Source organism: Genypterus blacodes, unplaced genomic scaffold, assembly GCF_046128005.1.
Source record: "Genypterus blacodes isolate CSIRO-AG114 ecotype Tasmania unplaced genomic scaffold, CSIRO-AGI_Gbla_v1 ptg000139l_1, whole genome shotgun sequence".
Lineage (NCBI taxonomy): Eukaryota > Metazoa > Chordata > Actinopteri > Ophidiiformes > Ophidiidae > Genypterus > Genypterus blacodes.
Window position 1 is genome coordinate 1,046,891 of NW_027466941.1, and position 13,464 is coordinate 1,060,354.

Genomic DNA, 13,464 nt, shown 5'->3' on the forward strand with positions numbered 1-13,464 from the left:
GAATCCACCTGTTTGATGATCTCACGGTCAATCAGAGCGCTTGTCGTCTCTGTGGAAGCTCCGCCAATCAGCAGAGCTCCATTATAACCGCCGGATATGGATTCAGTGAGAGGATGGAGGAGCTCAGGGTGGAAACTCTGCAGGATTCACGTTCACCTTCAGTTTCAATATGCGATGAAACACGTAAACAAGCTTAGAGGAGGGTTTTTTCTTCTTCTTCCTTACCTGTACATCATCCACAGTCACAACACGATCAAAGGAGAAAGACTTTACCACCTGAAATGAGAAACACACCAGCAGAACGTCGAGAGCGTCCAGAGAGGAAATGACTTGATGCTGATTAGATGCAGTAAATATATGAAAATAGATTACCTCATCTTTCCCTGATGTGTAGTTGAGTCCGTGTCCTTCCTGTGTAACAGCTACACACGCTTTATCCTCTGTGTGTGTGTGTGTGTGTGTGTGTGTGTGTGTGTGTGTGTGTGGGCGAGTGTGTGTGTGTGTGTGTGTGGGCGAGTGTGTGTGTGTGTGTGTGTGTGTGTGTGTGAGGCAGAGAAGCAAACACAGTGAAACAACAATAAAAAAGGTTAAATAAAGTTTGACACTGACAGCAAAAGCAGATAATACTGTCAGTTACTTTACCTGGGATATTTGTAACCAGAAGTCCCACTTTTACAGCCACGGCTCCTTTGGATATCTGAACAAAAATTTGAAATCAGTCAGAGCCACGATCAGAGGCCCACATCAAGTAATCCAGCTTTAGATTCTGTTTCAATATTGTTTTTAAAACTCTGTTTCAATATTATTATGAATTTCCTACGTACAGGTGCATCCATGTCGAGAGCAGAGGAGAAGCGCCGCCATGCGTCTGTCTGCTGTTGCCGGGTGACCTGGATTTGATTACACTGCACTGCATTATTAATGAGCCTGAATTGCCTTTCACTTGGCCTGAGAGATGAGAGTGTGTTTGGCAGGACGGACAGAAAGGTCAACACGGAGGGCCGGAGTTGACTTTAAGGACGTCTCACTGGATGGATTTTTAATGATGTTTACATTTATCGCTCTGTGTGTGAATGCAGAAGGATCTTTCTCTGTGAGAAGGTAAGAAATTGAAGTTTAAATTATCCTGGGGGGGGGGGGAACAATCTTGGGAAATACGGCTCAAGGGTAAAAACACGTTGAATTATCCAATGAACAGATTCAGTGCATGGAGAGATGGAAATGTCAAACGTTTATTAGATATTTGAACAGGATTCCCATCACACTGGAGACACAAACACGGCTTCACCCACTTCTACAGAAAATGTCATATTAGAATATGTTTGATATTTAAAGTCTTCACTGATTCAGATTTGATGTTAACAGAAATGATGAAAAGCTAGGAGAGCTATTTACTTTTACCTTCTACTAATTTTCACCCCAACTTGATTCAGTTTGATTATTTATATGCGCTTAAAAAACAAACATTTTTACAATTCACTGAATTTACAAACAGTATAATAGACTTTTAAGAATTTTTACCAATTTTTTACCTTGTTTTTAAATCATAATAAAAACGATGATGATGATTATTGTTGTTGTCATTATTATGATCAAATTGATGCATCCCTAATAAACATACACTGTAAATTTAAACCACACACAAAGAAAGAAAATCTGATTGTCAGTGTTATAAGAAATTAATTTAGCCACTATTTGCTATTTTCAGACATTATCATGTGCACAAAAACAATTAAAATAAAGCAGACAGGATAATAAACCAACAGAGCATGAAACAGAGCGTAAACTCAGGGCTTCGTGTCCCACTGTTGAATCCTTGATGAGACAGCTCTGTGACGTGAGTCCCACTCCTGTCCTCTGGTGTGGCGCAAACAAACGCCTCTGGCCAGTCCTGCACTGATGCAGAGGCGGGGCTCTCCAGGAAGTAGATGGTCTCTTTAATTGTGCTGTCACAGCGGTAGGGGTTACTACCTGCACGGATGGAACCCAGCTGCTCCAGTTCACCCCGACTGACTCCTCCCTCTGCCTCATTTAACAAGAAGGTGAGCTGGTTACCGTCCACCTCTAATACCTTCAGCTGAGACAGGTTGGCCAGGGAGGGGAGACTCGTGAGCTGGTTATTGGACAGGTAGAGCTCCTGCAGGCCCTGTGATGGACTGTGGAATGACTCCAGAGAATTATAACTCAGGTCCAGTACTGTCAAGGATTTAGGGAGGGAGGCTTCAGTTTCTGTGATCCCTGAATGGGACAGATTGAGCATCCTGAGAGACTCCACCTCCTGGAGACACCGTGGAAATTCCAACACGGCGAATCTGTTCCTACTCACATCGAGCTCGGTGAGGACTGGAGTGAGACCCAGCAGAACGCAGATAGGCTGCAGGGAGGTCAGGTTGGTGTCTCTAAGACCAAGAGAATCAAGGCGGCTAAATGAAGGAGAGGAGCAATGTGAGATGTTCTGCATGCTGCTCCAAGACAGGGGCTCCTCTGACACATCCAGATGAGTCAGGTTCCTCACCATTCCCACCCAGTAGCACTCCATGTTTGCCAAGCCAGAACGGATGAGACTAAAAGATTTCAGGGGCCTAAACAGCCAGTGGTGGAAATCATGGAAGAAGGGCTGGAGGAGAGAGGAGTCCACGGTGACGGCCTCCAGATAAAGGTTTGTAATTTTAGATTCAACATGTAATTTGGTAATTGTAAAAGGCTTCGAACTGGCAAGGATGGAGGATGAAGCAATGCTAATTTCATTCACTTTAGTATATTGCAGAAGTGTGGCCAGTGATATGAGGAAGTCAAAGGACATAGACACATTTGTGAAGATTAACTTATTAACTAGGAGGAACTGTAAATACGGGATATTAGAAGGATCCAAACTGAAAGGCTCTAGTCTGCCATCACTCAGCTCCAGTTCCACAGCACTTTGACAAATCATGGCATCTTGTATGTTGGCCAACACCTGTGAACTGCACACGCAACGGATGTCAGCATTGATTAAGACGCAAGGTGAACCAGCAACTCCTGAGGGGACAGTGAGAACCAAAAGCAGGAGCAGACACATGGCCTGATTCAGGGTCATGATGGGTTGTAGGACCTGAAAAATGAAAATGAAAGTCATCTGAAAATGTCAAGACACTAGTTCACAGGTTCTTTTAATATTTTTTCATGTTCAATGTCAAATGTTTAATAGCATAAGATTTAATAGGCGTCCAAAGAAAATGTGAGTGTAAAGGTTTAAGAGTTTGATTATACTTGATTTCTTTCTTTCTTTATGTAAATTAGGAGGACGAAACATTTTGTGTTATTCGATTCTGAGCAGATTTGTAAAAAAATAAATACTTTGTGGTAACAACAGCATATGGTCAAGGTGAGAAGCCTGTGTTGTTTGTTCAGGTTAAATCTGTGTATTTTAGTTTATTTTGTATCGTTGTTAGGGAAGAGTAGAGACACTTCAGTTTGTTTTGTTGATAGTTTTGTCTCTGCTCACACTGAAGGAAATAAACAGCTGCATATTTCCTCTTCACATATTCTCAGCGAGAATCATACTTTCCAAAACTCTCAGAGTAACACTCGCAGACTGAATACATAGCAACATTCACCACAGTCAGACAAATTGATGAGGATTTTAGACCTTTCAGTTCTTTAGTTGTTGTATCTCTACTATTATCTTTTCCTTTTTGGGTAATGGAGATGTGCTGCTAGACAGACAATCATCAAGGGTTTGTAGCTCAGCAGTTTGTGCTTGTATGTCCCTAATAACAGCACAGAAAGTTGACACAAAAAAACTTCTCTTACCAATTCGATGATGGAGTTCGAGTTCACTGGTCTCCTAGTTCCACGTCTAAGTGTGACTAAGTTTGCCTGATCGTGGCACAGCCTTTTCGTCTCTGAGTTCTCGGTTTAGCCCATCATTGTCTGTCAAGTCACTTGGGAATCCACACAGGTGAATAAAGGGAATTTGATCCGGAGCTCACAAATCCACAAGCTGGAGTGAATAGAGAGAAAAAGATGTGTATCAGCCGCATCAACGCATTTTGTCCACAACACGACGGAGAGCCATTTAACAGGACTTCGACAAAAGGCAGAACATGTTTTTTTATTGATGTGGTTGACGAATAAGGTAATTTTGTGCAAATAAAAAAAGATTTTGTTCAGAGAGTGAAATGTGCTGTTGTCACTTCAGGGTGCAAAATAAATTATTCTTTTGATTTTTGTGTTGGTATGAAATCCTGTCAAAACATTCTTTGTCATTTCATGGATGAAATGTGTCAGGTTGTGAGTTTTGGGGATTTTTTGATCAAAATCATGAAACGACTTTTCATGAAAATGCTGATTTATTCAAATCCAAAGTATACCCAAAGTCATAATTTATAAGTTCTCTTAAGTCTAGAGGATCAAAAAGAATAACTAATGCCCCAAATACATTCATTAAATTTGTTTCTGTGACATGACAAAACATCCAAGATTTCTTTGTAAAGGGAAAACTTACCCTCCTGTGAGTTGACCTGTAGGTGATGGTGGTGTTAAACGTCTCTGTTCTGTGTACAGACTTGAGACGACCTGCTCAGTTACCTTTATACCAGTAGCAGAAAAGCAGAAGTAAGTTTCATATAAACGTCATACTGTTCCTCCTTTCTCTTCCCTTCACACCATCTTCTAATATATAATTCAGAGAACAGGAAGCATCATATTTACAGGATCAGAAATATTTCCTCTAAACATGAACCTAAGAACTTCATGCAGAAGAAGATGAAGGTAATTGACACACGTTGAAGGAAAGTACAGTGTGTGTGTGTAAGGACAGAGAAACTGTCTCTGTAGCGCCTCCCAGTGATGGAATCTGATTTTAGAAAAACCTTTAAGTAACAACAAGTACCACAGGTCACCACAGGGAGGCATCATTATCGATACTGTCAATCGTGACTGATGTTCTCAGGTGGGAGGAGCTGTGGAGGCTGAACTAACACAGGCAGACTGAAACTAGAGTTACTGACTTTACAAGTAAACATTTGACAATTATGGAGGCTTCATCATTTTTCTTTTACGATAGTCTTCGTACTGTGGGGCCCTGGAAGTGTGACAGATACCTTCAAAGCAGCAAATATAGACCTCAGCGTAGAAACCTCACCAACCATCTCCTCATTCAAATTTCAGTTCATCTCAACCAGGAAAAACATCTCCTCCAGGCATTGAAAATGATCTTTGCAGGTGTATGTTCGCCCAAGAATCTGAGAAAATGGAGCTCTAGCAGCACATTCAGCTAAAAAAGGACCGAAAATCAGCTGAGACACAAAGCAACATGATCTAGTTTCTGTTCTGCTTTTACATAATCATCACACCTTTTGATGTTGGTGAAGTATGACCTCGTTATAAACCGGCTCGACTGCCAGCGTTGGATTGTTTTGCGTTTTTTTTACATAGAAAACCACAATATGGGAGCAAGCCCATTAATCTAAGAATGAAAGAGAATGAATATCATATATCGAAATTACTACTTTGCTTTTCAAACAGTAAAACCCTTCAAATAAAAAATAAAAAGCAGAAATGAATACGTGAGCGCCCAATTGATGGTACAGATTATTTATGCTTCACCCCTTTATTTGCAATTAGAATCATTTAATCTCAGAAGAACTTTAGTGAAGATATACGATGAGATTTATTATGGAATCAAACTTTATTCAGCCTTTTCAACCGCCGCCTTCTGACACCACTTCCTCATACATTCACAGGCTTTAGTCATGCTTCCAAAATGTGTATAAACTGATTTAACACTCTCACATGAATATCTAGCTTTAAATGTAAATATGCACACGGCAAAATAAATCGGTTGCAGAGAAAACAAAACACCAGAAAAACCGCACAACGTAACAGGCCTACTTTGATCTCATGGTTAAGTCTAAAATCAGAAAACCAAGAATTATAGTTGAAAGATTACATGATAGACTAATAACCCGCAGTATTACTGTATAGGTAAGTATGAATAAAGCTTAGAATTTATCTTCAAAGATGATTTCATATTGATGTCAAGAAGAACCAGCTGCTTTGCTTCATTAGTCTGGGGAAAAAGGCAAAAACACAACAAATTGATGATGTGAGTCAGTCAATACATCCTTGTGAGGAAACACAGTTTATAAATCTGAGACTCACCATTTTTGACAGCCGCCATCAAGCCGGGTGCCACCGCCATGCGGCGAAAGGCTGTCACTTCCCCTTTAGGACACTCGGGGCGGCCACGGGTGACGGTGCCCGGGATCCGCTTGCCGTCCTTGTCCACACACCAGCAATTGCCGGTGCTGTGCAAGCACTGAATGGGCTGGTAGCTGCCGTCTACGTCACACTGTGGCTTGAAGGCACCGAGCAAGCCGCTCGGTGTACGCTCTCTTTCCACCTGGCATTTGGTCTTGATGAGGAAGGCTGAGGGGTTTAAAGAGGGGAGGACGTGTGCTTAGTAAGGGATTATAGTGAAGACCAGCACAGAAAGAGAGCATGAAGGTGAAACTGGCAGACATTAAGAAACACTAAAGCAGTGGAGAGACGCGACTGTGTGATGAGCCTCTTCCATAATTGCTCTTTGAAAAGCTGTCGGATGAGAGATAAGATGACAGTGATGCTGCTCTGGAACAATAAAGACGTTCAGCAACACTTTATAATTAGGCAGAGTTGGAATTAATGGATTTATTAATGGCTTTATAGAAGTAGTTCACCACTAATGACTTTGGGGTTGCCAGGTTGTGTATGTCACTTGATAATAGGCTGTTTTGCACTTCTAAATGTAAACATAAAGGACAAAGCAGGATATGCTGGAGGACGATCAACACTACACAAAAGGCTTTATCACAATGTAGCAACAACATTGGTTCTATTAATGGTTCTTTTCTTCAACCATAACCAATTGTTAAGTTGTGCCAAATTTAGTTTTAGCCTTAGTATGAATCATATGAACCCCTGAGCTCACTACACTGTGTGTTCCATCTTTTGTCACACTTCCCTCACAAGCTAACAACTTCCCTTCACAGCACTGCAGTGTAGCCATGGTGATCACACTCCCATACTGCAGCCTGCTGGAAGTGCAGCAAATCCTTATTCTAGCATTCTAACAATCTTGATAAGAGTGTCAGCTGAACACGATGGGAGTGTTGTGGAGTCTGCAGTGACCTGGCAGAGTGGTGGGGGGTGCAGATGGCTTCTCCTGGGCCATCTGGAAGATCAGCCAGTAACGCATCCAGGTCGAAAAGCTCTGTGGAGAGAAGCAGTGAGTACATTAAACTATACAATGTTTAGATGGCTTTCCTCGGTTCCTTCTACTATGGCGTTATCCTGATTGTGTACAAGAGTGTGTGTGTCTGTGTTTGTGGGTGTGGCCTCACCTTCCACTCAGTCGCCTCCATCTGCGACTCCAGGTCCAGCAGGTTGTCCAAGAAGGTTTGATTGAACCGGGGCAGCTGGGAATTCTGATTTAAAAACAAACATAATCATGAGCTTTTGTGATAACAGTGCAACACACACACACACACACACACACACACACACACACACACACACACACACACACACACACACACACACACACACACACACACACACACACACACACACACACACACACACACACACACACACACACACACACAGTGAAGATGTGCAGAGAATAACATACCCCCAAGAGATCTATCAGTTGTTGCTCCACGGTGACCACAACAGGCTTCTCCAGTTTCTGGTGGGACAGAAGAGAGCAGTCAAACATCACATTCTAATCATGTCCATATACTGGACGACTTAAAAGACAATGAGAGAAAGACACAATTCAGGCATCGGTAAGCCAATAGGAATGGACAACACTAAAGGCCAAATCATCAGGCTGTACCCAGATTTCTTCAAAAACATAAAAACTTCTTTTTAAGAGACTTGCTAGGTTTGCAGAATCACACGGACTTTACTCAAATTGCGTCATCATTGTTTCGTGGAGTTAAATAAAAGCGCTCCTCTTTCATTCTTCAGTTACTGCAGGTGTGCAGTGGTTCACTCATTTGCTCTACGCTTTTGGGGGTGTTGTGTAACTAGATGTGTGCTAGTGTGTGTGTGTGTGTGTGTTAGGGGGGAGAAGGAATAGGAAGGTAAAAGCCAATTAAAAGCAGTGTGTAAATGAGCTTCAAAGCATTTAACTAACTGCCACTAATGTTATCAAACCAAATTGGACAAAACAGCGAAGGAAACCTCAATTCTCTGCCTCAGAGCTCCGCTTGTAACGACAACAGAAAGAGACAAATGAAATTCCCTGTTTGGAGAAAGATGCTAGAGCTGAGAACAAAAAGCTCTGGGGGAAACTATGGTAGCAGCAAAAATGGAGGAAAGACAAAAAAAAGGGTGTTGAAGGATAAGGTGTCCACAAAGGTAGACGCCTGAGGAAGAGGAGAAGTGTCGACGCAGGCAGGTGAAGACTCACTGGGGCTCTTGGGGTCTTGGGGTCCTCATCTAAAAGAGAGTCCATCAGGAGAGGAAGACTGCTCAGGTGCATCTTCATTGGAGCCACTGCAGAGAAAAGGCAGAGATGATGAGAGCTGGAGACTTTTAAATTATAGCTATTATTATAGATATTAAAACTTCTAATTAACACTTCATTTTCCCCCTTATTTCATTTCATTAAATTTGATTTTCATCGTTGCCTAATAAAGGCAACAGGGCAGCTTTTTAGATGGCAAATTAAAGAAATGTTTAGTTACAGAAACATTAATAGGGTTAACTATCACTTTAATTCTTCTGCATTTGATTTACATTTTTACTTCCTTAAAGTCATCTCTCACTTCCCTTTCACATCTTAAGCCCTAGAGTCCCCTCCTCCTCCTCCTCCTCCTCCTCCTCCTCCTCCTCCTCGGGGACCATTACTCATTAATGTCCCCCTCCCACTGTCCTGACAGGTCATTAGGACTTTACTTCTTTTACCTCGGGAAGTGCGGCCAATCTCTTTGGTCATTTGCTCTGCGCTCTTTTGCAGAGTGTGGATCTGCTGCTTCTGGCTCACCACCATGTAGGCTGTGAAGACCTGGCTGGCCACCAGCAGGCAGGCCAGGGTTGTCAGGCCGGCCACCTTAAAGGCCCGCCTGTTGGAGCTCCTGCTCAACAAGACAAACAGACACACAGATGGAAGAAAATAAAGGTTAGACACTGTACATTTCACAAATAAAATGACTTGTGAGGATCATAGACGTGGCTGCCCTCTAGATCAGTGGTCTCCAATCCAGTCGTACACAGACCACTACCCAGCAGGGGTTCTATCCTGCCATTACAGTAATTGCTTACACCTTGTATTCCAAGTTCTCAGGTGCAAGCAATCAAGTTAAAGGCAGGATAGAAAGGTTGTTGGATAGGGTCTTTGTAGGTTTGGGCTGGAGAAAACTCCCAAAAATATTTATAAATTTACATTATCCAGAATATGAATGTCTAACAGACACCAAACAATTAAACTGCTACCTGAACATATAGCACTATGTTTTTCAAAAAAAATTTGAATAAAAGGGAAACACCAAAACAGAAAGTATTGTTCTCTGTTGATCCTCTGTTAGCCAATAGAATGGGAGTGTCACCAGTTACTAGGCAGACAACTTCCCCTTGTGCACAAGGAAGTGCCTCTACCACAACTTAAGTACGCATGTAATTCAGGTTAAAATTAATATAAACCTACAAATCACTCACTAAACACTCAATACTATTAAAAGAAAATTGTAAAAGACTTCAAACCCGACACTGACATCTCCCCATCTATCAATCATTAAAAAGATTAATATATATTAATATATTATCAATAATACAAATAATCAAATCAAATAACGTCATACGTCGTCGTATTTCGCCACGTTAATTCCAATGCATCTCCTAACATCATTATTATTACATTAACATTATAAATATAGTACGCAGACATGATTTAAAGTAAGGGTAAAGTAAATGTTGTGAGTTCCTCCAGCTTCCTCTCACCCTGCGGGGGCTGCCACACCGACCAGGGGCTCCTGACTTTCCGCCCGGCTGCGCGGGGCCGCGTCTGGGTTCTGGGTGTCCATCTGTCAGCTTCACAAACACGCAAAAACCCAACTGAGACCAACTGTGGCGCACACGAGATTGTTATAAGTCAAGGAATGAGGAAGAAGTGTGCAGACCTTCAGAGAAACAAGTTCCTAAGAAGTGCAAGGTGTGGACGACCGGAAAGTCCCGCCGCTTTTAAAGGCCCGTGGGTCGGACCAGAGCGGCGGCTGCTGCCTCCCATTGGTCCCCGGCTGCAGCATCACTTGTTCCCAGAGGCAGAGATCACAGAGAGGACTGTGGACTGAACTGTACTTCTACATTCTGACTCTTTCAAAGGGGATTTAAGTAGAAACAAAGCTTCAATCTGTCCTTTGTTTTCTATTATTAATAATTTTATGAATAGCCAGTTTAGTAAAATCTTGTGTCAAATCTCCAAAAAGGGCAAAATGCAAAAATGTTATATCAAATTATGCTAAGACTTAATATAGTAATTCCACAATCCATGAACAGTCTCTTTAACAATAAATAAGACGGCAAGAGTCACAAATCTCTGAATGTAAATTTCCTTCAGTTTGTTGTTATTACAGGTCACAAGCTGATTATCAAAACTCTCGGGAACATTTAGGGCTCCACTTTGGTCTCTTCACGGTTTTTAAATAATACTACAAAACTACTTTATTGACTTAATTAAGTACAATACTTTGTTCCACCAGGTGTTACTCATTACTTCTAAAAGGCACTATGGTCTTAGTTACACAAAAGAAAAATTCTGCAAAATCATACACAATGTAACAAACAAATCAAGTTCTTAAAAGATGTCGTTAGTCTTTTCATGATTGAAGCATTTAGACAGGAGGGCATGTGTTGTTTGTATACTACTACTACTTTGTGTTGGTTCAATGTTTCACAATCACTTTCCCTGGGCAACAGAGGAAGACTCGGTTCCTTTTACTATGACTTTGGGGTATTTACCTACAAATAACTGGAATGATCCAATACCATCAGCAACATCTTAATGTTCTTAGAACTAAAAACCACAAGGATCTGAGAGAAATGAGTTGGTTCTAGTTATGAGTTTTTGCCACACTGCTTGTTTGACGCAGACTCAGTTGTGTTTTCTTTATCTCTCTGCGTAGTGAACGATGACAAACTGAAAGCAAAAAGAGAAGTGTGCTGACACAGACGCAGGATAGAGTTCCCAGCTCGTTTTACGTATTTATGCACTTCTGGATAAAAGCTGTCTCCTTTTCGCTTTATTGTGATGAAGAGTGAAGAGAGAAGAGAGCCTGGACGAACTGAGAAAGACAAGGAAGAGATCCCGACTACTGAAAAATACAGTGGTGTTTTAATTGCAAATTAAAAAGCACCGACAATATTAGTTACACTGTAAAAATTATTGACAACAATTACAAATCTTTATCATACAGTCCAGGAGATTAGTACCATCGTTGCTGTTATGTATAATCACTTAATACTTTATATGGAGAAAATCAGTACCTCTGTACAATAGTTGGCAGTGAGAGGACATGAGACGGGACAATCTTACCCACAATACCTCAGTACGATGAAACGGCGACGACACACTCCGTCTCCCTCACAGCACTGGTGTGTGTGGCACTGCGGGGGGGGGGGGGGGGGGGGGGGGGGGGGGGGGGGGGGGGGGGGGGGCCGGGGGGGGGCCGATGGAGCGCAAAACCCAAACACATTCAATAATTTAGGTCGAGCGACGGTGGTGTAGTATGTACATTACAAAGTCAGGAGAAATCAAAAGGACCCACATGTGCATTGTTATTACATCAGAACATTGTACAAAACTATTGCAATAAGAGCAGCTTCTGTTATCTCTGCCTGACATCTAGTTGCAGTGGTAATGCCGTGATCAATCAACCAAACGTCCGCGCGGGGCTCCCCGGGCGTTTCCGGTTACAGACGGGACGTTGGCCCAACTCAAAACTTACAGACTGAAATGAACTTGAACAAAAAAAAAAAAAAAGGACAAAATATACAGTTTAGACAAAAAACCCACCCAATGCCTCCTGTGGTTCTAAATAGCACAATCTTGCTCTGTACACCATCTGAACCTCTCGGACCAGAGTACGCATGTAACATAGCTAGCTTATGGTCTTCTTCACAGATTCTAGCAGGATCCGTTGTTTGATGAGTGTGCTTCCCAATAATAATATCCTGTACGTTCAGAATGGATGTTTAGTTAAATATTGTGCTTTAAACATCGACCTCACTGCTCCTCCTCCTCCTGCTGCTGCTGCTGCTTTATCCCAATCCAAAGTCATGGTGCTGAATGAAAGAGAAGGCTAAAACAACTCCACACACACACACACACACACACAGGCTCTCTCTCACACACACACACACTCACACACACACACACACACACACGCACGCACGCACGCACACCAGTCTCCCGTACATCTGGCCCGTGTGAAAGAACTGAAACCGAGCTAAGATGTTTAGTTTTGGTACATTCTACAACAATGCATTGCAACCGCATCATATAAAAGATTAAATTTGATTAAAGAACAAAATCTTTAAAAAAAAAAACAAAAAAACAAAACAAAAACAACAACAACCCTCGAATTTCAAATGAAGTAATATGTCATCGACGAGTCTGTCCTGGCACTTGTAAATGCAATAACTAGATTCTACCAAGGCCTAACATGTGAGGCTACAACATGCAGCCCGAGTCAGAACTCCACATGTGCCTTAACGTGTTCCAGCGACCGCTTACGCACCGCTTCACGTTTCCTGTGCTCCAAAAACGGGACAAGTCATTAACGGCGGGGTCGGTCGGGGTTACGTGTCTGTCTCTTCCCCCGCCGCTCGAGCTTCACGTTCCTTCAAGTCTGACATTGACGAGTCCCGTGAAGGAGATAAAAGGCCTGATTGAGGAGGGAGCGGGAATACGATGACTGAACTCTTATCGTCCTCCCTTTGTGCCTTTTTACGTCTCCCTGGAAACACAGTTGTCAGTGGCATCAGTGCTCCTGGTTTGTCCCGTGGAAGTGGACCGGCAATCGGTGAGCTCAGGGGGACGGAGGGGAGCGCCCGGGCTCGCTCCCTTCTCCTTTACCTCCCACTGTTCGGATCACAGTGAGTTCTGAGTTCTGGATGAAACTCCCAAATCCTCAAATCTTGCAAAAGACTTTCAGTCAGTTCAAAACCTGTTCGGGATCATCATCATCCACTCTCGGGTAAATGTCCCCCACATCCCCCCCCACCCTCAGGGCCGAGCAGTGGTTCAGTCTGTGGAGCTGTGGTCTCCCCTGCCCCCCCTTGTGGAGCTGCTACCTGGTGTGGACCAGCTCTTCACGGAGCCAGCTGGGTAACGGCTGGCCCATCCTGTATAGGAGCTTGGACAGCTCGATGTTGTGATCCCGATAATACTCCCTGAGGAACCCCTGGGACTGGATGAAGAGAAGGAGAGCAACTGTG

General features: G+C 42.7%; 2 protein-coding genes and 1 long non-coding RNA gene across 3 annotated transcripts in view; all 3 read right to left on the bottom strand.

Moving 5' to 3' along the window:
- Window positions 1-1,208: 1,208 nt before the first annotated feature.
- Window positions 1,209-4,726, bottom strand: LOC143011969 (uncharacterized). Its single transcript, XR_012964958.1, has 3 exons — window positions 4,487-4,726; window positions 3,793-3,982; window positions 1,209-3,091 (listed from the first exon to the last, which is right to left on the bottom strand). It is a non-coding gene; the product is annotated as an uncharacterized LOC143011969 (long non-coding RNA).
- Window positions 4,727-5,652: 926 nt separating this feature from the next.
- On the bottom strand, window positions 5,653-10,190 carry cd74a (CD74 molecule, major histocompatibility complex, class II invariant chain a). The gene is made up of 8 exons (XM_076164992.1): window positions 9,970-10,190; window positions 8,938-9,107; window positions 8,441-8,526; window positions 7,655-7,711; window positions 7,365-7,448; window positions 7,153-7,234; window positions 6,145-6,411; window positions 5,653-6,052 (listed from the first exon to the last, which is right to left on the bottom strand). The coding sequence occupies exons 1-8, from the start codon at window positions 10,050-10,052 to the stop codon at window positions 6,048-6,050; spliced, it is 834 nt and encodes a 277-aa protein (XP_076021107.1). The 5' UTR covers window positions 10,053-10,190; the 3' UTR covers window positions 5,653-6,047.
- Window positions 10,191-11,337: 1,147 nt separating this feature from the next.
- LOC143011916 (bifunctional heparan sulfate N-deacetylase/N-sulfotransferase 1-like) overlaps window positions 11,338-13,464 on the bottom strand; it is a 35,633-nt gene continuing 33,506 nt past the window's right edge. The window contains exon 15 of the mRNA XM_076164935.1: window positions 11,338-13,436. Coding sequence (XP_076021050.1) covers window positions 13,317-13,436 — 120 coding nt within the window. The 3' untranslated portion in view covers window positions 11,338-13,316. The remainder of the gene's footprint in view (window positions 13,437-13,464) is intronic.